General features: G+C 44.1%; 1 protein-coding gene across 1 annotated transcript; it reads left to right on the forward strand.

The window, feature by feature from the left end:
* Window positions 1-11,333: 11,333 nt before the first annotated feature.
* Window positions 11,334-26,076, forward strand: TCEANC (transcription elongation factor A N-terminal and central domain containing). The gene is made up of 2 exons (XM_044286749.1): window positions 11,334-11,416; window positions 24,494-26,076. Exon 2 carries the CDS (start codon window positions 24,496-24,498, stop codon window positions 25,480-25,482), a length of 987 nt encoding a protein of 328 aa, XP_044142684.1. The 5' UTR covers window positions 11,334-11,416; window positions 24,494-24,495; the 3' UTR covers window positions 25,483-26,076.
* The last annotated feature ends 1,156 nt before the right edge of the window (window positions 26,077-27,232 follow it).

Consider the following 27,232-nt stretch of genomic DNA (forward strand, 5'->3'; position numbering starts at 1 on the left):
CGTTTTACAGACAAAAATGGGCATAGTTACAATGGGTCCGCACAAAATGGATGGAACACAGATGTCATCTGTATTTTTTGTGGATCCGCATTTTGGGGACCGTAAAATACATAGTCATGTGAATGCACCTTTATTCAAAAAGTCAGCTCCTACTGCTAAGTGGAGAGTGTCATGTTTGCTGGTACCACATGACCTGTATACATCCCCCCAAACTACATTTCCCAAAATCGCCAGCAGCACTGCTCTGTCCATGGTGCACACTTTCAAGAGTCTTTGCTACCTTAGTGGTTTCTGCCAGAGGCTCAGGACACCCACATCTCAGTCACCTACGGCATGAGCACTTTAACGGCAGCAATAAGTAGAAGGGGAAAAGACTGTGCACCCTCCACCACTCATGTCGAGTCTACTGCTCGTAACCGGTGGAGATGCAGGGTAAACATTAACCTGGGTGGCCTACAAAGTCATTTTTTAATGAGAAAACCAGGCAAAAAGGATAGTAACATTATTTTAGAGACTTGTCTTTATTATATTGCAAAACAGTTTAAAACAAGTTTACTTTTCCATAAGCAAATAATTAGAGATGTGGCTTCTTAACCCCTTAAGGACACAGCCTTATTTCACCAGGCAATTTTTTGCAAATCTGACCAGTGTCACTTTAAGTCGTGATAACTTTAAAACGCTTTGACTTATCCAGGCCGTTCTGAGATTGTTTTTTTCGTCACATAATGTACTTCATGACACTGGTAAAATGAAGTTAAAAAAATGCATTTTTAGTTATAAAAAAATTACCAAAAATTTCTCTACTTCTATAATAGATAGTAATACCTCCAAACATAGTTATTACTTTACATTCCTCATATGTCTACTTCATGTTTGCATCATTTTGGGAATGATATTTTATATTTTGGGGATGTTACAAGGCCTAGAAGTTTGGAAGCAAATCTTGAAATTTTTCAGAAATTTCAGAGAATAGAGAGATAATTTCAAAAGTTCACTTTCAATTCAATATTTATGGCCCTGAATCTGTAGTTTACAGAAACACCCCATATGTGGTGGTAAACCGCTGTACGGGCACGCGGCAGGGCGCAGAAGGAAAGCAATGCCATACGGTTTCTGGAAGGCAGGTTTTGCTGGACTGTTTTTTTTTTACACCATGTCCCATTTGAAGCCCCCCTGATGCACCCCTAGAGTAGAAACTCCATAAAAGTGACCCCATCTAAGAAACTACACCCCTCAAGGTATTTAAAACTGATTTTACAAACGTTGTTAACCCTTTAGGTGTTCCACAAGAGTTACTGGCAAATGGAGATGAAATTTCAGAATTTCAATTTTTTGGCACATTTTCCATTTTAATCCATTTTTTCCAGTAACAAAGCAAGGGTTAACAGCCAAACAAAACTCAATATTTATTGTTTACAGAAACACCTCATATGTGGTCGTAAACTGCTGTACGGGCACACGGCAGGGCACAGAAGGAAAGGAATGCCATACGGTTTTTGGAAGGCAGATTTTGCTGGACTGTTTTTTTTTTTTACACCATGTCCCATTTCAAGCCCCCCTGATGCACCCCTAGAGTAGAAACCCCAAAAAAGTGACCCCATTTTAGAAACTACGGGATAGGGTGGAAGTTTTTTTGGTACTAGTTTAGGGTACAATGATTTTTGGTTGCTCTATATTACACTTTTTGTGAGGCAAGATAACTAGAAATAGCTGTTTTGGCACCGTTATTATTTTTTGTTATTTACAACATTCATCTGACAGGTTAGATCATGTGGCATTTTTATAGGTTGTCACGGACGCGGCGATACCTAATATGTATACTTTTATTTTTGTAAATTTTACACAATGATTTAATTTTTGAAGCAAAAAAAAAAATCATGTTTTAGTGTTTCCATAGTCTGAGAGCCATAGACTATTTTGGGGTGCATATGACTTTTTGATCGCTTGCTATTACACTTTTTGTGATGTAAGGTGACAAAAAATGGTTTATTTAGCACAGTTTTTATTTTTTACGCTGTTCATCTGAGGGGTTAGGTCATGTGATATTTTTATAGAGCCGGTCGATACGGATGCGGCGATACCTAATATGTATACTTTTTTTTAATTGATGTAAGTTTTACACAATAATATCATTTTTGAAACAAAAAAAATGATGTTTTAGAGTCTGCATATTCTGAGCCATAGTTTTTTTTTGTTTTTTTGGGCGATTGTCTCAGGTAGGGGCTCATTTTTTGCGGGATGAGGTGACGGTTAGATTAGCACTATTTTGGTGGGCAAACTCCTTTTTGATCGCTTGCTGTTGTACTTTTTGTGATGTAAGGTGACAAAAAAATGGTTTCTCTAGCAGTTTTTATTTTTTATGGTGTTCATCTGAGGGGTTAGGTCATGTGATATGTTTATAGAGTCGGTCGATACGAACGCGGCGATACCTAATATGTATACTTCCCTCCCCCCCCTATTTTTTATCAATTTTTTTTAACTTTATTTGGGGAAAATGACGTTTTTGTTTATTTTTACTTGAAACTTTTAATTTTTTGAGGGGAAAACTTTATTTTTTCACTTTACTTTTTGTCCCACTTTGGGACTTGAACTTTTGGGGGTCTAATCCTTTGCAATGCATTCAAATACTTCTGTATTGGAATGCATTGACTGTATGAGTAATACTGTGTATTACTCATACAGATTTCGGGGCCTGTGAGATCCAGGGGGCTGGATCTCACAGGCTCGTCACCGGAAGGCAGTGTGATGCCTTCCTTAGACATTGCACTGCCTTCCATGCCATCGGGTCCCCCCCACAGCCGCATGGGGACCCGATGGCACCGCCACACGCCACCACCGCAATAGATAAAAGCCGCAAACCACAGGTCTGAATTGACCTGCGGTTTGCGACGATCGCCGACATGGGGGAGTCACGGGACCCCCCCGGGCATTTAGCCGAAGTGCCTGCTCAATGATTTGAGCAGGCACCGGCTTCCGATCACCGCCCGCTGTGCGGCGGTGATCAGAAATACACAGGGTGTACAGGTACGCCCTGTGACCTTAAATACCAGGACATAAGGGCGTACCTGTATGCCCTATGTCCTGAAGAGGTTAAGAGAATGACTATAATTGTAGTACTCTATGGAAAGTTCTATGTAAGGTTTACACAAATATCCTGGCAATATAGAGTTAAGTATTATATAGCATATGTTATATAAAAAGAAGCATAAGTAAAATACAGGGCCTTTTACACGGGCCGAGGGTTAGGCCCATTGTTGGGAACGAATGTTCATACAATTGTTTGATCCGGGTAAATCCACATGTAAACACTTGTTTGTCGGATAATAACCTCTTTCAAGTGCCACCAAAAAGAGTAGCTTGTCCACATCATATTTCACTGTGTTCTGCTGACAATGAAACTGCATGGTGGCAACTGATCGTGGTGACAACAGTGACCATTGCTGCACGTAAATGCAGCTCATGAGCCTACAGTGATTGAGAATGAACATTCCCTAAGGCTCACTTCAAACCAGCACAATAGCTGCTGCTTTCACAGAATCCATGATGGATACCAATGGGCTGATGCCCAGGAGGCCATCCAAGGCCTTCTCATGGCCGCTAGTCAGGTACATAAAGATCTAATGGTCTCAACATTAATTAATGCACTTATGCACCTGGTGGGCAGATTCGGGTGCCCTCCTGAATTGCTCCACAGGTATTAAAGAGCATCTGTCAACATGATCAACTCTATTAAGTAACATAGTTTATAAGGCTGAAAAAAGACATCTGTCCATCCAGTTCGGCCTGATATCCTGCAAGTTGATTCAGAGGAAGGCAAGAAAATAAACCTGTGAGGTAGAAGCCAATTTTCCTCACTTAAGGGGAAAAAAATCCTTCCCGACTCCAATCAGATAACTCCCTGGATCAATGACCTCTCTCTAGTAGCTATAGCCTGTAATATTATTACATCCAGGTCCCTCTTGAACTCTTTTAGAGAACTTACTATCACCACCTCCTCAGGCAGAGAGTTCCATAGCCTCACTGCTCTTACTGTAAAGAATCCTTTTCTATGTTTGTGTACAAACCTTCTTTCCTCCAGACGCAGAGGATGTCCCCTCCTCACAGTCCTGGGGATAAATAGATGATGGGAGAGATCTCTGTACTGACCCCTGATATATTTATACATAGTAATTAGATCTCCCCTCAGTCGTCTTTTTTCTAAAGTGAATAACCCTAATTTTGATAATCTTTCAGGGTACTGTAATGCTCTCATTCCCGTAATTACTTTAGTTGCCCTCCTCTGAACCCTCTCCAGCTCTGCTATGTCTGCCTTGTTTACAGGAGCCCAGAACTGTACACAGTACTCCATGTGTGGTCTGACTGGTGATTTGTAAAGTGGCAGGACTATGTTCTTATCACGGGCATCTATGCCCCTTCTGATGCAACCCATTATCTTATTGGCCTTGGCAGCAGCTGCCTGACACTGGTTTTTACTGCTTAGTTTGCTGTTAACTAAAACTCCTAGATCCATTTTCATCTCAGTGTTACCGAGTGTTTTACCCAATACTCACCCCTGAGGTACTCCGCTAGTGACAGTGACCCAATCTGAGTGTGCACCATTAATAACCACCCTCTGTTGTCTATCATGGAGACAGTTACTTACCCACGTACAGACGTTTTCTCCCAGTCCGAGCATTCTCATTTTATATACTAACCTTTCATGTGGTACAGTGTCAAATGCTTTGGAGAAGTCCAGATATACGACATCCATTGATTCGCCGCTGTCAAGTCTAGAACTTACCTCCGCATAGAAACTGATTAAATTAGTTTGACATGACCGATCCCTCATGAAGCCATGCTGGTATGGCGTTATTTGCTTATTTTCATTGAGGTACTCCAAGATCACATCTCTTAGAAAACCTTGAAACAGTTTACCCATGACAGATATAATGCCTGGTAGGGTTGATCATGCTGAGTAAAATGATACCTGTTCTTTGTTTCTAAAGTAAATAGCTGCTGAAATATATTACTTTTCTATATTTATTAAATTCACCTATTTCAAGCAACAATGGGCTGGCCATAGTGCTAGGAGCATTGTTGGCACAATTGACCTTCGACTGACAGGTCTAGGCTACTCGTATAACCTTGCACCAAGTCAACTGAGAGACTCAAGGCTTGCGCAAAGGATCTCATAAGCTCGGGAAGCCAAGTAAAATCCACTTCACAACGGCCAAATCCCTGGGCTGACTTGGTGCAGGCATGAGAATACAGGGTTAGAGGAGAGATCTAGCCCAGTCAATCAGAGAGGGAGTGGACAGAGCACAGGGGCGTTGCCCTACCAGTGCACCTAGCACTATGGCCAGCCCCTTAGTGCTCGAAATTTGCATTAAAAAATATATTCACCATAGAAACAAACGATAGGTATCATTTTACTCTGCATGATCAACCCTAAGGGAAAATGGCAGTGTGTCTTATAAAGTGAATAGAGCAAGGACCAGGGCTAGGTTTTTAATATCTAATTGTTACTAATGAGCGCTTCCATTATGGTACAGTAGGACTAGAGAGCGGCGACTATAGTGCCCCTGGTGTTGGATTTACTCAACAATCCTCTCTAGTTCTCCAGGTGCCGTGCTGCGTCCTGTGTCTGTACAATGTCAGGACATATTGCTGCGCGATGTCAGGTCACAGTGAAACGCTGCAGGAAAAGCATGCTGGATCACCCAAGTTGCATGCCATCCGGAGCAGGTGAGGTGAGGTCTGATGAAGATCGGGGGTCTGATGTAGATTGGGGGTCTGATCTGAGGTCTGATTAAGATTCGTGGTCTGATCTGAGGTCTTCTCTAAAACCTAGGTGCGTCTTATGATCAGATGCGTGGTGTATTATTAGGGTGCCGAGTGTTGAAATCCGCTGCAATGACACGGGTACTGCTCTCTCCAGAGATCATCTCAATCCCTGTCCTCTCTTTGCGTGTTAATCTCGCAGCCATATCTGTGTCTGTAACACAAAGAAAATTGTTAATAACTTTGACAGGAATAAAGGTACATCAGATTTGTATTCCTCACCAAATCCTCTATTATAGATAGATAGATCACATGCATCCCCCATCCCATTTGAAAGTTTTCGGCTTGGTTCTAGGATGGCAGCTTTCAAAATGGACACCACTCCTCACAGATTTGCCCCTTTTCCCTTAGCAACCTGCCACACACAGGATGGCATTCGCATCCACCATTTCCATGTATTTAGGTGTCTCCATACTTTTGGATCACCCTGTATAATGACAGATCAATATCTGTCCTTTGCACTTTCCCTTGTGATGGCTGCTTTACCTTCAGATGTAGTTAGGCTCTGTCTCCTGTGTACCCAGCTGGCTGCTTCAATATCTCTCCATACTGCTCTGCTTGCTTTCCTTTCTGCCACAGCTCTGCCTCGCACCTCTACTAAGTAGGGTTGTTGCGGGTATCGAAATTTCGATATCCAATCAATACTTTTGTCCTTCTGATCTGTAAGAACAGAAAAATAAAAAAATATTATGCTGATTTATGCACATGTGGCATCCGTTTTAGCAATTTCCGTCTTAGATCCGTTAGTTTAGACAGAAAAAAAAACTTTGTGCAGGATTTTTTCCGTCTTAAATAACGGATCTCAGGGGGAAATGGCTAAAACGGATGCCACATGTGCATAAATCAGCATAATGGATGCTTAAAATACAGGATCGTTTTTTTATTTATTTATTTTTCTGTCTTTCTGAAAGATCAGAACGGAAAACTAAATGGTTATGTGAACTCGGCTGAGGCGGAGCAGAGGTTGTGTGCGCCAATCCCATCCCCCTAGAGCTCCACTGCACAGCAAACTTAAGCAGCAGCAGAAAGCAGGGTTTTTTAACATAGTGGAAACATAATGGGTCATTTATCAAACTGGTGTAAAGTAGAACTGGCTTAGTGCAGCACCTGAGGGGTTAACTGCCGCTTATCTGCCAGTACGCGCCTCCTGTATTAAGGGGTAATTATCATTGGTGGTGCAGTGTGCCCCCCCCCCCCTCAAACCCAACATCCCATTAAAATCATTGGTGGCACAGTGCGCCAGCCCCTCTCAACCCCCCAGTATTAAAAACATTGGTGGCAGTGGCCACAGGGTCCTCTCCCCTCCCCCTCATTGGTGGTGCAGTGGCAGCTTCTGATCGGAGCCCCAGCTATGTAAGCCTGGGGCTCCGATCGGTTACCATGGCAGCCAGGACGCTACTGAAGCCCTGGCTGCCATGGTAACATCCCTGATGCTGTGTGCACAAAGTGCAGAGCAGCATGGAGAGTGTGAGGTCTTAGTCACCCTGATAGAGCTCTATCAGGGTGAATAGGACAAGGGATAAAAATAGTTATTAAATAAAAAGTGGAAGAAAAAAAAACCCCACCAAAATATTAAGTATGAATCACCCACTTTTCCTAATTTCACATATAAAATGTATAAATAATAAACATATTACATATCGCCACGTCAGAAAAGTCCAAACTATTAAAATATAAAAAAAATCTATGTGGTGAATGCCGGAACAGAAAAAATAAATAAAAACTGTGCGATTCGCCATTTTAAAAAAAAAATGCAGAATGCACGTGGCTTTTTTGGTTTATTTTTTTTTGCGTGGTATCAAATATCGCAATACTTTTTCATGGTATCGAAACCAAATCAAAAATTTGGTGTCGCAACAACTCTACTGCTAAGGTTTCATTCACACAAATGCGGAAAACTACAGTGTGATGGACTTTTTTGCATTAGCCGCTGTAAGGGATCGCTCTCTCTCAGGGGTCGCAATTACAGACTTTTCTCGTAGACAACAGGATTTAATGTCCAAACTGGTGCTTTATTGTGGCACTTCAGCACCCGCACAAACATAAGCATCAAAATAAACACCTGCCCGTCTGGGCTCTAACTAATACAAAGTTTGTTTCCCTGACTCACCGCTAAGCATAGCTTATATACAGGGTCTCAATGTCCAGGCCTTAGCAGATTTGCTCATCAAACACAAGTCCATACTGGGAAGAGATCTGGCTACACACAGCCTTGAGGCCCTTCAGCCCTCCTGGCTAGGACCACCCAGAACCTCTGTAGGCCTCTGTTTCCAAGTCCTCTCTTCCCAGACTGACACACAGAGGGTTGGTTTTGTCCCTCCTTGATTACAGCAGGCCTCACCTGTGATTATCTCCGGCAAAAGACAATACCCATACTGTAAGGGTGTGGACTGACAGATCCCACTACCAAACCTATCCACCAGTCCTAATAAAATCCAGCCCAGAACAAAACTTAGACAAAACTGTCTCAGCAAACTAAGCTTTGCTAAAACCCCTGCAGCTTTCTGGATTTTATTTATCTCACCCAGCTGAGGTATCTGGGTGGGATATACATGCCTTCCAACACCGTACACATCACCACACCGCCAACTGCTTTTTTTTTTAGAGCCATTGCTGTCTATGAGGCTATTAACGTGGCGGTCTGTTAAAGGCCAGTGTCAAGGTCCCTTCTGTGACAGATTTCAGGAGATCAAGGAGACTGGCGGAGCATGGAGGAATCTAACAGCCTCTTTGGCTACTCTTTATTCAGTGTTTGTTTGTGACCTCATCCCCTGTTTCAGGTGTAGCTTAGTACTCATTACTCTACCCTATTTAGTGTTGCCCCACCCTTCTGACTGTGCAGTAGATAGCTTAATTTGGGTTTGGCAGAGCTGGTGTGAGGTTGTCTCTGGTGTTCCTGCTCGTCCATCACTACAGAAGTTAAGTGTTGCGTTTGTGTTTTGGTTTCCCTTCCTTCCTTGTTGTTACTAGGCCTCAAGGAGACCCCTGTTCCTTCATCGGGGAAGGAACAGGTTGCCTCAGCCCTGACAATATTCTGAGGAATCTCCAGGGTCCCAGGTTCCAGGGTATGGGCATTTCTACCTTTAAGTGGTGCCCGTACGGTTAGGAGTCAGGGCCAGGAGTAGGGTTACTAGGAAGTCACCTTTTCCTTTCCCTAGTGTTGAGGCCTAGTGGCTTTCCCTTTCCCTCCTGGTTGTCAGTTTGGTGTTTCCTCCTATACCTCATCCATGACAGCCAGTGAATAGCAACTGTCAAAAAATAGGACGTGAAATATACATACTGGGAGCACAATGAGGAGCAAATATATCTGGGGACACTAAGGGGGACATTGTTATACTGGGGAGCTCTAGGAGGGACATCATTTATACTGGAAGCACTATGGGGGCCATTAGATGTCCAGGGGGCATTATATATACTGCAGGCACTGCAGCAGTTGGGATGGTGAAAACAAAAGCCAATGAAATTCGTCTGATTAAAGCCTCATTGACATGTCTGTGTTCCACGGACATGTGTTGTACTCGTTCTCCACGGACAGCACATGTCCATATTCGTTTTAATGTGTGTATTCAGACATCAGGGTTTTAGCACGGTCTGTGGGTCCGTGTTTTTAGCATGGATTCATGCTCTATTTTGGCCGGATTCATCAAATCCATTATAGTACATGGGTCTGTGAAAACCACGGATGCAACAGGGATGCTTTGAAAATTATTTTTCAGCTGTTCAGTGTCAGTGAAACACAGATGCAACACAGACAGCAAAAAACAGACACACGGACAGCTTCACGGATGCATCACTGACCACCTGCTCACTGATTTCAGAACAGACACGGACGTGTGAATGAGGCTTAAAACAGCTATTGAACACGGATAGAGGGCAAGAAAATGGATGCACACACTGATGGAAAACTGACAGTATGAATGTAGCCTAAGGCCAGGTTCACATCACCGTTTAGTTTTCTGTCCTTCTGATCTGTAAGAACAGAAAAATAAAAAAATGTTATGCTGATTTATGCACATGTGGCATCCGTTTTAGCCATTTCCGTCTTAGATCCATTAGTTTAGACCAGGGGTGCACAACCTTTTCTGGTCGGGGGCCACACTGTAAGACTGAAGGAATCCCAAGGGCCGAAAAATAAAAGTTAAAGGGGTATTACCAACTGATATACTGTATTTATTGCATATTGTACATACAGTATATACTATAAATATCTGGTTACACCTCCAGGATTTACATCTAATAGGAGAATACATGAGAAATGCATGCGAGCAGCCACAAGACATAGTCATACATGTCTGTCAACAGATGGTTGGGGGCCGCACAGAATGATATCGAGGGCCGCATGTGGCCCCCGGGCCGCAGGTTGTGCACCCCTGGTTTAGACAGAAAATAAAAACTTTGTGCAGGATTTTTTCTGTCTAAAATAACGGATCTCAGGTGGAAATGGCTAAAACGGATGCCACGTGTGCATAAATCAGCATAATGGATGCTTAAAATACAGTATCGTTTTTTATTTTTATTTATTTTTCTGTCTTTCTGAAAGATCAGAACGGAAAACTAAATGGTTATGTGAACTCGGCTGAGGCGGAGCAGAGGTTGTGTGCGCCAATCCCATCCCCCTAGAGCTCCACTGCACAGCAAACTTAAGCAGCAGCAGAAAGCAGGGATTTTTAACATAGTGGAAACATAGGGGGTCATTTATCAAACTGGTGTAAAGTAGAACTGGTTTAGTTTCCCATAGCAACCAATCAGATTCCACCTTACATTTTGGAGAGTTGCTTCGGAAAATGAAGAGGAATCTGATTGGTTGCTATGGGTAACTAAGCCAGTTCTACTTTACACCAGTTTGATAAATGACCCCCATAGCTTTTACAGAATATGAAAAAAGAATAATGTTACTTGGGGGGTATATTAGATAAATGTAATTTGGGTATTTTTGGACAAAGGCTTTTTCTTATAAATTGCTACAAAAACAGGACAGTCATCAAATCCACATACAACCGTGTTCACAATGTGCAACTAGCAGGGTTCATTTATAACAAATGTGGTACAATGGAATGGGAAAGTCGTTGCCCATAGCAACCAGATTGCTCCATTCACTTCAGGGCCCCTGAAAAATACAAGCTCATTGGTTGCTATGGGCAACTACCCTTTTCCTTTGCACCTGTTTGGAGTAAAACCCCTTGTGGTTGTCTTAGAGTAAGTGTTGTGCCATTTTTTGTCACAGTGAAACGTGGTATTTCATGTTACAGGTTTTTACGTTCTCAGTTCGAACACTACTTCGAGCATATATTATACTAGCAGGGTTATAACATCTGCCCACCACACGTCCTCTGCTTCCAGGGTAGCACAATGACAGTCTGAACGCGACCTCCATATACTAGCTGCGCCACCATTATCTTAGTTTCTATCAGTATTCAGTACAGATTCAACCAGTCTCTAAGTAATCCCGCCTCTGATTGGGCAGCACACTTGCCAATCACTACAAGGGGGCGGGTTAGCTTCCCATTGGTGGTGGCGTCGGCTCTTGTGACGTCATCCAGCGAGCGGCCCGGGAAAGGTCGTAGGTTCCCAGTGAGTGCGCCCCAGATTGTTTCAGGTAATAAAGCTTTGTGGGCGGAGCTTGTTGTCACAGGAAGTGCGCGCCTTGCGCCTATAATTGCCGCAACCGATAATATTGGTGTGACGCCCTCTGACAAAGCTGGGAGGCAGTAGAAAGGTTCAGTGTAGGGTTTGCAGCATGGAAAGCATTCACAATACGAATGCACCTTAAGCCTTCATGCACACTACTGCAAACCGCGGATCTGGAAGACACGGACAGCCTTTAATATAACTGCCTATTCTTGTCCTCAAAGCACGGACAAGAATAGTTCAGGTTATATTATTTTATTTTTTGGGCGGACCTCCGTGTGCTGTCCGCATCTTTTGCGGCCCCGCTGAAGTGAATGGGTCCGCATCACAGCCGCCGAAACTGCGGACCAAAACAACAGCCGTGTGCATGAGGCCTAAGGGGGAGATTTATCAAAACTGGTGTAAAGGAAAACTGACTTAGTTGCCCATAGTAACCAGTCAGATTCCACCTTTCATTTTCCAGAGCAATTCTGAAAGATGTAAGGTGGAATCTGATTGGTTGCTATGGGCAACTAAACTAGTTTTCCTTTAGAACACATGTGATATATCTCCTAAGTGTCTTGTCCAATACAGTTCATGGCATAGAGATTTTGGAAATCTTAAAAGGCTTGCCAGGGGCTTAGAATAGGCCATCAGTGTTTGATTAGCACAATTATGGGATGTGGCAATATACCCTTAGTTATACCGTCACTATTTAGGTACACACAGTGGGACACATTTACTAAGACTGTCTTTAATGCTGGACTTAGGGGGACATTTATCAAACTGGTGTCAAATAGAACTGGCTTAGTTGCCCGTAGCAACCAATCAGATTCCACCTTATTTTTTATTTTTGACGGCTCCTTTGGAAAATGAAAGGAGGAATCTGGTTGCTATGGGCAACTAAGCCAGTTCTATCTTACACCATTTGATAAATGACCCCATTAGTTTCCCCTTGCGCTGCTGTTCTAAGTTCTGATGAGCCGTGTGCCTCGTAAATTAGTTGCATCTATGGCAGTCCTTGCACTTGGTGAAAAAAGGACTCCTGCTCCTGGCTGGTGTCGTTTTTTTGCCAAAATTTACACTCGATTCCAGGTTCAGGTGTTCGTACATTTGTTCTTCCCCAGTCCCATCCAACTGCCGGACATGGTGTGAAACTGTCCATTCAACTAAATATTGTTGCACGAACAGCAGAGGGACTTGTGACTTGCAAGTCCCTTAATAAATTACCCCCAGTGATGTATTCGTAGGGGTCCCCACTGATCACTAGAACAGAGCCTGCGTTCCCCCATATGAATGGAGAGGTGGACATGCTGCTGCATTCAACTCTGTGTGGCTGCCGGAGATAGACCAGTATAAGGCCTGTTTCACACCAGCGCTTCTAGATCCGGCAGGGAGCAGCCTTCCAGATCTCTACTGCATTCCTGCATTGCCAGAAGCAACCGCGTTGCCGTCCAGCCCCCATTAACTATAATGGAGGCCAATTGGCAAATATGGCAATGCTCGACTGGACGAAAACCTGCAGGTTCATGGCATATTTGCCAGGTTGCGTCTAGATCTCCACCGATCCCCATTATAGGTAATTAGGCTGGCAAGTATCAGGTAGCGTCCGGCAATTCTGTATCCAGACATCCCCGGCAGGCTGCTCCCTGTCGGAGATGTCTAGCACTAGTGTAAAACTAGCCTATTTCTGCAGTCCTATAGAATGGAGCGGCAGCGTGCATACATGTCCGCTGCTCCATTCAAATGGGGGGACACAGGCCCTACTCTAGCAGTCAGACCCCTGCCAATCAGATACCCCCTTTAGGGGTGAAATGTGTTAAAAATAAAAATAACCACTCACATATTCACCGCTGCCCTGTTCCAGAGCCGAGGGCCCCTGCAATTCCCTTTAGAGTCTCAGTGGTTCTGCAAACAACTGATATAGACGGGGGGGGGGGGGGGGGCTCGGGAGTCTCTTGCACGTAGGACCCCCACAGATCTGAGGTTGACTTATCCTAGGGATAGGTCATATTAAAGTCACGGAAAACCTCTTTTTAAAAAAATACCAAAGAGCAGGGAATGTAAGGGTGCTGCCACACTTCGTGGTGGTAATGCTTTTTGGATTCGGTAAAAAAGTATTTAAAAAAAAGCGTTTGGTTTTTGTAAAAACGTATCTGTGCTTATGCTTTTTCCTGACAGAAATGGAACAAAAGCAAATTACATACAGCAAAACTGAATTACAGTAAGGGGTTGTGCAGCGGAGTAAGGCCTGATGTACACAAACTTATTTTCTTTCTGTGTCCGTTTCGTTTTTTGAAGACCATATGTGGAACCATTCATTTCAATGGGTCAGCAAAAAAAACCTGGAAGTTACTCTGTGTGCATTCCGTTTCCATATGTCCGTTCCGCAACAAAATAGAACATGTCCTATTATTGTCCGCATTATAGGGGCCAGCTGTTCCATTCTGCAAAATACGGAATGCACACGGACATCATTTGTATTTTTTGCAGATCTGTGTTTTGTGGACCGCAAAATACATACGGTCGTGTGCATGAGCCCCAATAGTGATGACATATCTCCGCCGATCAGCAGTTTGAAGCGGTAGCGGCGCTCGTGTGAACGCTGCTTCCACTTCAAAGTGATCTTCATGTCGTCTTCTTTGTAGGCACAGTGTAATATCAGATCAGCTCCCGACACCCCCACTGATCTAATATCGAGGATCCTGAGAATAGGTCATCAATATCCTGAGACTGTACAACCATTTAACCCCTTCCAGACATGGCGATTTTCCGTTCTTGCGGTTTTGTTTCTTACCCCTTGCCTTCCAAAAGCAAGAACTTTTTTTTTTTTCCGTTCACATAGCTGTGTTAGGGCTTGTTTTTGGCTGTGTTGTACTTTCTATTACCACTATTTAATTTTGCATATGATGTAGTCTGAAGCTGGAAAACAATTCCAAATGGGGTGGGATTGGGAAAAAAAATGCAATTCCACCACTGTTTTATGGGTTTTCTTTTTACCGTGTTCGCTGTGTGGTAAAACTGACCTGTTCCCTTCATTCTCTGGGTCAGTACGATTACAATGATACCCCATTTATATAGTTTTCTTGTATTTCTTTTATACTGCAAAATAATAAAAACTTTGGGAATTTTTTTTTTCTTTTCATTCCCATATACTGACCCCCATAACTATTTTATATTTAGGTCTGTAGAGCTGTGTGAGGGCTCCTTTTTTGTGGAACGATCTGTAGTTTTTATTGATACCATTAAGATATGTATGACGTTTTTGATTACTTTTTATTTCACACTTTTTATTCACCTCCCTTAAATAAAAAGTGATCAAAAACGACGAATAGGCCATTATTGTTTTTCTTTGCCCGTTGAGCCATTCACTGTTTGGGATACATTATAATTTTTTTTTTAATAGTGCAGGCATTATCGGACGCAGCGATGCCTATGATGTTTACTTTTTTGATTATTTTTGTGTTAAGGGGATGATTTGAATGTTTCCACCCTAACATGCTATCATTAGATTGCAATTTGTATAAAGTAATGGAATTTTAACCATTACAGAATACAAAGATCGGTATATTCCAAAGCAGTGTTGCCACCTGCGAGCCTGAATTAAAATAGGCCTAGAAGCCTAGTACAGGTTCTTGTCTATGGCTAGGTCTACACGACGACATTTGTCGCGCGACATTAGTGCAACAAAATGTTGCACGACAAATGTTGCGCCCTATCTGTCGCGCGACTTTTTATCGCGCAACAAATGTCGTTGTGTAGACCTAGCCTATTAATTCAATGGAACGCCTTCTACGATCTCAGCCAGTGGAAGGCGTTCCGGCCCAGAAAGCTTGTACTTCCGTTTTTCTTTCTTTCTTTCTTTCTTTCAGATGCCGTGTTCAAGTAAAACTTGTCCCGCCAAAAACAAGCCCTCATACGACTGTGCATAGAAAAATAAAAACATTATGTCTCTGGGAAAGCAAGGAGGGAAAAATAAAAATGGAATATCAAAGGGTCCTGAAGGGGTTAAGTCTGCTGTGTGTTTTTCTTTGCTGGAAGAAAGTACAGATTTAGGGCTCATGCACACGGCCGATCCATGCATTGGGGGCCGCAAGACGGTCTGCAGATGGATCCATCCGCATCGCAAAAAAAAATGAACATGTTCTATGTTTCTGCGGTGCGGAGGCACAGACAGAAACCCCACGGAATCTTTCCAGATTGCGGACCAATTCAAGTGATGTGGGGTGCACACTGCCAGTGCCCGCTGTTTGCGGGCCGCAATACGGGTACGGCTGAGCAATGGTCGTGTACATGAGCCCTAAAGAGAGAAAACCATGTGCGTTAATTTAAACCTTTTTTCCGCATCCAAAATGTAGTACCGCTGTGGCGTATGTCAGCACCCTAGTAGAATTATACAACACTATACTCACCTGCTTTGGCATCAGTATTCCCAATTGTTCTTTGTTGGCTGGACTGTAGCGATGATGTGCCATACCCATGTACTTGACCACTGCAGCCAGTTACTGGGCACAGGGGTGATGCTAGCTTGTACAGCATGTGCACGTGATTTCTGCTATGGATTCCATGGAAAATACATGTCTGATGGCTATTTAAAGTCCTGTGTACATACCCTTATTGTTTGCTCTTAGATTGCACGTCACATACATGATTCTCCTTATAAACACAGCGGTGCTTCTTTTGGATTGCTCCAGTGAATCTGACAGTCCACAGCCTTTCTTTATAAAATGCCTCCCTCTGCTGGTGATCGCTTTTTACGTTTATGTTCTGTAGAATTTGTGAATGTGCTGTGCACTAGAACAGTATGTGGAAATAAACAATGGCGGTGCACAGAAAACAGCTGGCATACATGCATTAGGCTGCTTTCACACTAGCGTTTTCACTGGATTCAGCAGGGTTCAGCAAAAACGCTTCCGTTACTGATAATACAGCCGTCTGCATCCGTTATGAATGGATCCGGTTGTATTATCTTTAACATAGCCAAGACGGATCCGTCATGAACTCCAGGGAAAGTCAATGAGGGACTGATCCGTTTTCTATTGTGTCAGTGAAAACGGATCTGTCCCCAATGACTTGCATTTTTCTCCGCATCCCCAGGACGGAATGCAGACTACAACATGTTGCGGTTTGCTCTCCGGTCTGGGAACGCAACTAAACGGAACAGAATGCATTTTGGTGCTATGAACTGGAACTGTATTGTCTGTAGCGATGAATCCAGGTTCTGTTAGAGATCCAGTCATGGAGGTCTCATGGTGAGCGCTTCAATCCTGCCTTTGCTGTGGAACGACACACTGCCCCATCTGCCGGTGTGATGATCTGGGGAGCCAGTCACCTCTAGTGGTGATGCGAGAGGCACTCATAGCTCAGCTCATGTGTAGCCTCTCATGGCAGGGCTTCCAGTTGGCATTTTCTGCAGGATAATGCTCACCCACACACAGCAAGGGCTTTCCAGGAATGTCTCTGCCAGATTACAACACTTCCTTGGCCTGCCTGGTCATTAGATTTATCATCAATCATGCATTTATAGGACCAACTGGGACACCAGCTTCAGCAACCTACAAGTGTGCAGGATCTACAGACCCAGCTGTAACATCTGTGGGTAAATGTGCCACAGGATACCATACAGAACATATATGCCCTCATGCCCAACCATATATCATTTTGAAATCCAGACTAGAACCACCTTTCACAATAAAGTTAAAATCTCTTGCAGACAGTGAGCTGACCTGTGCGGAAGTACAAGTGGTTTGATGATGGGATCAGAGGGAGGAGCGGGGGTAAACTCAGTACTTAGGGGAGGAGCAGGGCTCCATACAGTCCTGAGAGGGAGGAGCCGTTCAGATGGAGGCACCTAGGGACTGTTACTGATGGGACCGCCCATTGGACTGGTTTTTAAGTCATTTGCATATAAATGAAAATACATTTTACAGGGTCTCATGATATCAAAAATAGATGATAAAGGTATGTTTGGTATACGGTATGTCATCTGCACCAGGAACGGTTAAATTGTCAATCTGTGATGACAGGCTCCCTTTAATCACCTACATATATCATTATTACATTCACCTAAAGTTTCATTTGATTCCAACAACTCCTCCTTGGTGCATTTTTTTTTAATATAGAGTGTATTTCTTACTGTTTATTAACTAGAAGCATTTATACATTGCTTACGTGCTTTTACTTGAAATGGACTCGGAGGGTGGTGAGACCTCTGAGCATGGTGTAACATGTAAACGCTTGGTCTATATATTACTATTGTAAATGCCATACACCACATTTATGGGGTAGTCCAAGTTGTCTTTTCTTAAACAGCAGGGACACTGATAAAAAAAAAATATATATTATACTTAAAGGAGTGTTTCCATCTGGGATATTGTTCCCACCTCTGGGACCCACCACTAACCTCTCCAGGACAGGGTCCCCGAAGTAAAGGAGAGCACATCACGCATGGATGACTTGCTCTCCATTCACTGCTATGGGACTTCCAAAAATAGTGGAGTGAACGCACAAGCGTGACCACCTCCTCATTCATCAGGATGGGATTTCTGTAAATAGATGAGCCTGTGCTCGGCTACCTTTGGAACTCCCATATTGGTGAACGGAGGGTGGCCACACATGTGTAACTGCTCCCCATTCACTTCAGGAGCTCTGCTCTGGAGATAGGTGCTGGTCCCACCTCTGGGACCTGCTCCTATATGACATTGATTGAATATCCTACCAATATGCCATCAGTGTCCCAGATAAGAATACCTCTTTAACATCCCGAGCCACCTCTGTTCCAGCATTACCACTCCGTCCTTCCCTGGGCTTTGATGTTCTGACTGCAGTGGGGACATACCCATATACTGCACGTGTCTGTTGAACCCAATCATTGGTCTAAGGGTCCATTCACACGTCCGTTGTTTCTTTCCTGATCTGTTCCGTTTTTTGCGGAACAGATCTGGACCAGTTCTGTACCCATTCATTTTCAATGGGTCCTGAAAAAAAAATCGGATTTGTCCGATTTTTTTCAGGACCCATTGAAAATGAATGGGTACAGAACTGGTCCAGATCTGTTCCGCAAAAAACGGAACAGATCAGGAAAGAAACAACGGATGTGTGAATGGACCCTAAAAGTCCTTCTGTCATATACTTCTGGAGCCAGTGATTGGCTGCAACAGTCTTATGTGGCATACAGCATGTCACTGCTGCAACCACATTACTTTATGCCTGTAGCAGCAGAGAGGATAAGATGGCAGCCGAGGGGGCTCTGGACAGTAAGGACTCATGCACACGACCATATTTGTTTTACGGTTTCCAAACCTTGGATCTGCAAAACATGGAAACCGACCATGTGTGTCACACACTTTCCCCTTCTGCACATCCTGTACTACTGTAAAAAATAGCCTTTTCTTGTCCACAATACAGACAAGAATTGGACAGGTTCTTTTTGTGGAGCCATGGAACGGACATATGGATGTAAACAGCACACGGTGTGCTGCCTGCATCTTTTGCGGCTCCTTGGAAATAAATGGGTCCACATCCGTTCCGCCAAAAATGCAGATCAGATATGTACAAAAATAGGGTTGTGTGCATGAGGCCTATATGTATATATTCTTTTTATTATACCTGTTAGTTATTACAACACTTTAAGGCTGGGTTCACATGGGCGTCGCGTTTTGGCTCAGGATGCGTCTCGGGTGCATTGCGGCAAACCCGCGCGAGTAAGTACCCAATTGCAGTCAGTTTTGACTGCGATTGTGTTCCGTTGTTCAGTTTTTATCGCGTGGGTGCAATGCGTTTTGCACGCGCGTGATAAAAAACTGAATGTGGTACCCAGACCCAAACTTCTTCACTGAAGTTCAGGTTTGAGTTCGGTGTTGTGTAGATGTAATAATTTTCCCTTATAACATGGTTATAAGGGAAAAAAATAGCATTCTTTAATACAGAATGCTTAGTACAAGGTCAATTGAGGGTTAAAAAAAATTATAAAAATTAACTCACCTCCTCCAATTGATCGCATAGCTGCCGGTCTTCTGTTCTTTCTTCAGGACCTGTCAAAGGACCTGTGGTGACGTCACTGAGCTCACCACATTAGACCATGGTGGTGATGGACCATGTGATGTGACGTCACCGCAGGTCCTTTAGCCGGCAGCTCATGATTAAAGAAGTAAGAAGAGATCGGCAACTACGCGATCAAGAGGAGGAGGTGAGTTAATTTTATTAGTTTAACCCTCAATTGACCTTCTACTAAGCATTCTGTATTAAGAATGCTATTATTTTCCCTTATAACCATGTTATAAGGGAAAATAATACAGTGAATAGACTGTCATCTTAGCAACCATGCATGAAAATCGCACCGCATTCGCACTTGCTTGCGGATGCTTGCGATTTTCAGGCAGCCACATTCACTTCTATGGGGCCAACATGATAAACGCACAATATAGAGCTTGCTGCAATTTTCACGCGACGCACAAGTGATGCATGAAAATCACCGCTCATGTGCACAGCCCCATAGAAGTGAACGAGTCCGGATTCAGTGCGGGTGCAATGCGTTCACCTCATGCATTGCACCCGCGCGGAAATATCGCCCGTGTGAACCCAGCCTAAGTGTTTTAGACACTTTTTGCTCCTTACTTGCAAGGGGGTATAGCCTAGAGCGAAAGGGACATGGCCTGAGATGTGCCAGTGTGTGCCAAAGTTTTGGTGCAAAGTAAGATGGCGGTAAAGTTTGACAAGTTTGTATAACCATGCATGTGTAAATGTGTCCCATATCTTAAAAAAAATAAAAAATAAGGTAAAAAGACTTTTAAACATGCAAAAATAACAAAACAAAGCCGTTGTCACCCTCTGTACTGACTACCGTGCTCACCACAGGCCAGTGATTGGCAGCAGTGGCATGTCATTGCTACTGTGATTAAGGCTCCGCAAACTGCAGATCTGCAAAACCGCCATTTTTTCCACCTCCTGTAGAAATGTCCTATTCTTGTCTGCAAATTGGACAAGAATAGGACATGTTCTATTTTTTTTTTTTTTTTTTTTGCTGGGCCGCGGAACAGACATATGGAAGCGGACAGTACACGGTGTGCTATCCTTATCTTTTGTGGCCCCATTGAAATGAATGAAAATATGGTAATAGGTCCTTAAAGGGGTATTCCCATCTCAGACAATGGGGGCATATCGCTAGGATATGACCCCATTGTCTGATAAGTGCGGGTCCCACCTACACTGAGAACGGAGGCCCGAAAGTTGTGGAGGGTGCACATATATTTCTATGGGGCTGCCGAAAATAGCTGGGCGCTGGCTCTGCTATTTCTGTTGGCCCCATAGAAATGAATGGGAGCGGTGACCTCGCAATCGCAGTTCGCTCCCATTCAGTACTATGGGGAGAGAGCCACCACCTTCCCCGCTGTGTTCTTGGTGTAAGTGTTGGACCCGCACTTATCAGAAAATGGGGGCATATCCTACCAATATTGCCCCATTGTCTCAGATGTGCATACTCCTTTAAGCAGACGGTATTGGGTATATCTAATGATAAATGACCCCCTATGTGCAGTTTATGAATACTGGTCCAGTTGGGTATTACCAGTAGGGGGTGTGTCTCTGCACAGTCTGAGGCCTCTTTTAAAGTCAGGCCTTGTTCACATTTCTGTTTTTCACTCACGTGTGCTATCCACATTTTCCACGGACAGCACATGTACCCATTGATTTTAATGTGTTTGTTCCCATATCAGTATTTTTTTTTACTGAAGACTGACCATAGGTCAGTGAAAAAAACGCAGAGTCATGCATTACTTTGTTCCATGAGGCGGACCAAAGACACCTATTATAAACTATGGCTCAATGATAAAACACGGGCACAACACGGATGGCACCCATGTTGAATCCATGTTTGGTCCATTTTTCCTTGACCACTATTAGGAGATGGTCTGGGAATTAACTTTCAGCTGAGCAGTGTCTGTGGAATATACATGGTGGGCAAAAAACACACAGACATCTTCACGGATGAAACATACTTTTTTCACGGACATGGAAATGTAAACAAGGCCTGATTATTCGGTGAGTGTTTGATCAGTGATTTCTATCCGTGATTGTGAGCCAAAACCAGGAGTAGAGACTACACAGAGATAAGGTGGCTTTTTTGTTTACATTTTCCACTGCTAGGCGGAGGCTTCCACCCAGCAGTGTTCCTGGTGACGTCACCGACACTAATAGACGGACTTTAGAGCTGCCCTAGCCGTTTTACAGGCTAGAGCAGAGCTACAGCTAGCCAATGCCTAGCAGTGAAAAATGTAAACAAAAAAGCCCTTACCCTACAGTCACTATGCAGGGCATGAAATGCTCCGATGCTCATATCAGAGGGCCTGCCTGGGTGAAAACAGGGATATGTCCGGGTTCAGCTCATGAAATGTCTGATGCTCATATCAGAGGGCCTGCCTGGGTGAAAATGGGGATATGTCCGGGTCCAGCTCATGAAATGCTCTGATGCTCACGTCAGAGGTCCTGCCTGGGTGAAAACAGGGATATGTCCGGGTTCAGCTCATGAAATGTCTGATGCTCATATCAGAGGGCCTGCCTGGGTGAAAATGGGGATATGTCCGGGTCCAGCTCATGAAATGCTCTGATGCTCACGTCAGAGGTCCTGCCTGGGTGAAAACAGGGATATGTCCGGGTCCAGCTCATGAAATGCTCTGATGCTCACGTCAGAGGTCCTGCCTGGGGAAAAACGGGGATATGTCCAGGTCCAGCTCATGAAATGCTCTGATGCTCACATCAGAGGTCCTGTCTGGGGAAAAACGGGGATATGTCCGGGTCCAGCTCATGAAATGCTCTGATGCTCACATCAGAGGTCCTGTCTGGGTGAAAACGGGGATATGTTCGGGTCCAGCTCATGAAATGCTCTGATTCTCACGTCAGAGGTCCTGCCTGGGGAAAATGGGTCCTGCCGGGTTCAGCTCATGAAATGCTCTGGTGCTCACGTCAGTGGGCCTGCCTGGGTAAAAACGGGGATATGTCCGGGTTTAGCTCATGAAATGCTCTGATGCTCATGTCATAGGGGCTGAGTGGGGGAAGATGGAGATATGTCCGGGTTCAGCTCTGAACCCGGACAACCCCTTTAAGACCGGGTTCACATGACTTCTATTTTTTTTCTGTTCCGCTCCTTCTGTTCCGCTCCGTTACAGGAACAGAACAACAGAAAAAAGTGGCGGATAGGGCACATAACTGACACAAAATGAGCTTCAACACTCCATTCATTTGGAATCCTCCCTGAATGGAGCCTCCAAGGCAGGTGTGAATTCACCCCAGCACTGGCAGCACTAACTGGGCATTGTCAGACTGTGCAGGGATGACCCCAACTGTAACTTAAAAAGGGGTTGTGTGGAATCCTAAAAAATGTCATGGTTGCAGGGCCTGGCGGGGGAAGCGCAGGAAAAGGGAAAAATCTGTACCTGGATCATAATAAAAGGAAACTTTTATCATCAAAATAGCCCCTAAACTGCCCGCAGGACATTAGCTATGTCATATGGTTTCTAATGATGATGTGTTTGCCTAAGTTGTCCGATGGCCATAATTGCTGTAGAACACGTTTTATTCTGTTGGAGTCTTTCTGTTGATTTGGCTTTTTCGTCTCTTTCATGCACAATTCCTTCTTGAGATCTCATGCGTGTGCTACATGATGATGTTCTCTGATCTCAAGAAGGAATCATGCACAAAGGAAACATACGGCTGGTGCCCATGCATTGCGGACCGCTATTTGGCACAGGGCCGAACGTTTGGTGTGCATGAGCTCTAATGCTGTTATTTTACAGTATAGTCTGAGGGCTCATTGACATGATTGTAGGCCGTCCATGCCCGTATTGCAGACTGCAAATGGCGGGTCCACAATATACAGGCACCAGCCGTGTGAATCTCGTTTCTTGGAAGCGGAGCCATTGACTTGAATGGGTCCGCAATCCGCAAGATACGGTGCAAGTGGGAGGAACAGATCGGAAGCCCACCAATCGCTTCCGTGGGTTTTTGGGTCCGTGCCTTGGCACCACAAAAGATAAGACATTTCCTATCTTTTGCCATATATTGAGCTGCAATACGGGATTCACACGGCCGGTGACAGTGCATTGCGGACCGCTACGGGCATGGACGACCTATGGTTTTATGAATGAGCCCTAAGCCTAATAGGTAAGAGCAGGCATGAGAAATGAAATTTCTGGCACCAGCACAACGTGACATCTTTCACCATTTCTGAATTATCACAAGATGGTTTACTGTGCTGCTATACGGTGCAGCTGCAAATATTGGTTTGGGACTGCTGTAAATAGCAGTAGTGTACGGTATGTGGTTTCTCCATGGATGGCTACAGTTTGCAGTGAGTTTTCTGTCCACATGGCTTGTAGCACCAGACTTCACCTTTGTTAAAGGGAACCTGTCACTGGGATTTTGTGTATAGAGCTGAGGACATCGGTTGCAAGATGGCCGCTAGCACATCCGCAATACCCAGTCCCCATAGCTCTGTGTGCTTTTATTTTGTATAAAAAACTATTTTATACATATGCAAATTAACCTGAGATGAGTCCTGTACGTGAGATGAGCCCAGCGCCCCGCATCCTCAGAATCTCCTTGCTCCCCGACGTCAGAAAGCTAGAGCGCCGTAATCTCGCGATGCGCGAGCTACCACATGCGCAGTGTTGTTATAGTGTTCCTTCCCTGTGCTGGCATCAGCCTCAGGGAACGAACTGCGCATACGGCGATGTAGCAACCCATGTCCTCAGCTCTAAACACAAAATCCCGGTGACAAGTTCCCTTTAAATCCTCCCGTATATATTGGAGAATTTTGTTTAGAGCAAGGGTATCCATACATGTAGCATTAGTTGTGGCACACTACCGCTACATGTATGGACACCCTTACTGTAAAAGCATTTCTCCAATACACACGGGAGGATTTAACAAAGGCAACAACTTCTCCGGGCATAACAACATGGAGTGAGTACAACCTGGATAAAGATCTGATGAAGAGAAACCTACATGGTTTGTAGCACTTGAATCGTTGAGTGACGGTATTTTTTATTTTTTTTGTTTCTGCCTACCATAGGAATGTTAGACTCGGCAGGTATTAAGGAGCTGACCTTCAGAGCTTTACAAGTGGAGAGTCTGTTAAGTGACAGAATGTATGAAGACATTGCATACCACTTCTCTTACTTTGAAGAAGCAAAAGTCAACTGGGAAAACCTACAGCAGACTGATGCCGTCAGAGTTGTGTACCGAGTACTTAAAAGCTGTCCACCAGGGGCACTGAAAAAGAAAGCCAAGTGCTTGCTCTCTAAATGGAAACTCTTGTACAAAGACAGCGCGGCTCCGGAGAGCTTTACAGGGGAACAAGAAATGGCTGACAGTACAACTCAAGACCTGACAGATCTGGAGAGTCCAAGCAGTCATACCTCGACTAAAACCCAAAAAGTAGAACAAAATCAGCGGCCCGGCTCACAAGTGACAAGTGTCAACCAGCTCAGTGCAGGGAAACAAGATCAACAGCAAATGAGCATTGAGGACCTGAGAATGAAATGCAGAGAACTTCTGTACCAGGCTTTAGCTGATCCTTCACAGTGCCAAGAAAAAGTCCAAGAGTATGGAAATGGGCTTGAAGAAAGCATCCACACTCTCTATATTGGGAATGAAAAGAAGTATAGAAGCTGCATACGTAGTAAAATCTCCAATCTGAAAAATCCTAAAAACATGCACTTGAAAAAGCTCATATATTCTGGAACACTCTCCCCCAAGACATTTGCAGGAATGAGCGCTATGGAGATGGCAAGTGAGGAGCTCCGAGACCTCAGAGCTAGCTATACTCAGGCTGGTGTCCAGGAGCATCAGCTTCCGCAGCGCGCTGATGGAGTCCAGACTAGTCAAATTAAATGCAAGAAATGTGAAAGGTTTAATTGTACGATAACCATGATTTCCCGAGGGACGCTGTTTCTACCCGGCTGGGTCCGTTCTGGGAACCCTGATGAAGAGATGATGACATTTGCCATCTGTAATGAGTGTGGAGAACAGTGGTATCATAGCGGATGGATATGTCTGTGACATGGCTAGGATTCGCGGTAGTATGGGTTCCGTCAGTGTGATACTGCTGGCGGTTTACTTTTTCATGTGTTCTGATATTCTCCTAACATGCTGTTGGTTGCCATATTGAAATAATAGGCGCACTAAACCCTATTCATTGCAATTTGTTGTGTAGGCTAATACAATGTATAGGTCCCTGTACAAGGACTGTGGTGTACTGCAGGGGTTGGCAACCCCACCGCCGCAAGGCCTTTCCTCAAAGGACCCCAAATAGATCAGGCATTCATTTATAACGTTAATAGCTGGCTCCATGCCTCCTCATTCACCCTCATAACCTGCAGATCACTATAGGCCGGTGGCCTACAAGAGGGCAGGTCTCCAGCATAGACAGGCACAATGGCGTCAGTATACGTCTGAGCCTGATACCCTGCACGGCTGTGCGTGATACGGGAAAGGGTTAGGTAGGTACTTTTTTATGGTGCTCTGCTTGGAGGGGAAGTATTATATTTAGTGGCACTTTAGGAATGCATGCAGGCATTATTAAAGGGAATCTGTCCCTATAAACTGTTTGCATAGCTGTGGTTCACCTGATTAAAATGCAGTTTTTCTTTTGTCGATCTGAGGCTCTGTTCCTGAGTTATGACACTTTTTCTTAATATGCAAATTAGGCCTTTGGTGCAATGAGGATGTCACCCTTGCTCTTGTTGCACCCAAGCCCTACTCCTTTTTGTGGTCAGCCCAGTGGCGTAGCGTGGGTTGCCAGCACTCGGGGTAAACCATGTATTGCCCCCCCCCCCCCCCCAACCTGTGGAAACGCCCCTTTTTACCGATAATGTTGTAGAGGTCACCTGCAGTGATAACACATAACACAATGATAACTCTCTGAGTACAGATAATGTAGTAGATGTCATCTGCAGTCCTATGTAACACCACAGATAACACAGTGATAACTCTCTGAGTACAGATAATGTAGTAGACATCCCCTGCAGTCCTATGTAACACTATAGATAGCTCAGTGATAACTCTCTGAGTACAGATAATGTAGTAGACATCCCCTGCAGTCCTATGTAACACTACAGATAACACTGTGATAACTCTCTGAGTACAGATAATGTAGTAGATGTCACCTGCAGTCCTATGTAACACCACAGATAACACAGTGATAACTCTCTGAGTACAGATAATGTAGTAGACATCCCCTGCAGTCCTATGTAACACTACAGATAACACTGTGATAACTCTCTGAGTACAGATAATGTAGTAGATGTCACCTGAAGTCCTATGTAACACCACAGATAACACAGTGATAACTCTCTGAGTACAGATAATGTAGTAGACATCCCCTGCAGTCCTATGTAACACTACAGATAACACTGTGATAACTCTCTGAGTACAGATAATGTAGTAGATGTCACCTGAAGTCCTATGTAACACCACAGATAACACAGTGATAACTCTCTGAGTACAGATAATGTAGTAGACATCCCCTGCAGTCCTATGTAACACTACAGATAACACTGTGATAACTCTCTGAGTACAGATAATGTAGTAGATGTCACCTGAAGTCCTATGTAACACTACAGATAACACTGTGATAACTCTCTGAGTACAGATAATGTAGTAGATGTCACCTGAAGTCCTATGTAACACCACAGATAACACAGTGATAACTCTCTGAGTACCGATAATGTAGTAGACATCCCCTGCAGTCCTATGTAACATTACAGATAACACAGTGATAACTCTCTGAGTACAGATAATGTAGTAGATG

This window comes from Bufo gargarizans, chromosome 3, assembly GCF_014858855.1.
Source record: "Bufo gargarizans isolate SCDJY-AF-19 chromosome 3, ASM1485885v1, whole genome shotgun sequence".
In the NCBI taxonomy this organism is placed as follows: domain Eukaryota; kingdom Metazoa; phylum Chordata; class Amphibia; order Anura; family Bufonidae; genus Bufo; species Bufo gargarizans.

Coding starts and splice junctions, on each gene's coding strand:
- TCEANC (XM_044286749.1), top strand. CDS start 24,496: ATGTTAGACTCGGCAGGTATTAAGGAGCTGACCTTCAGAGCTTTACAA.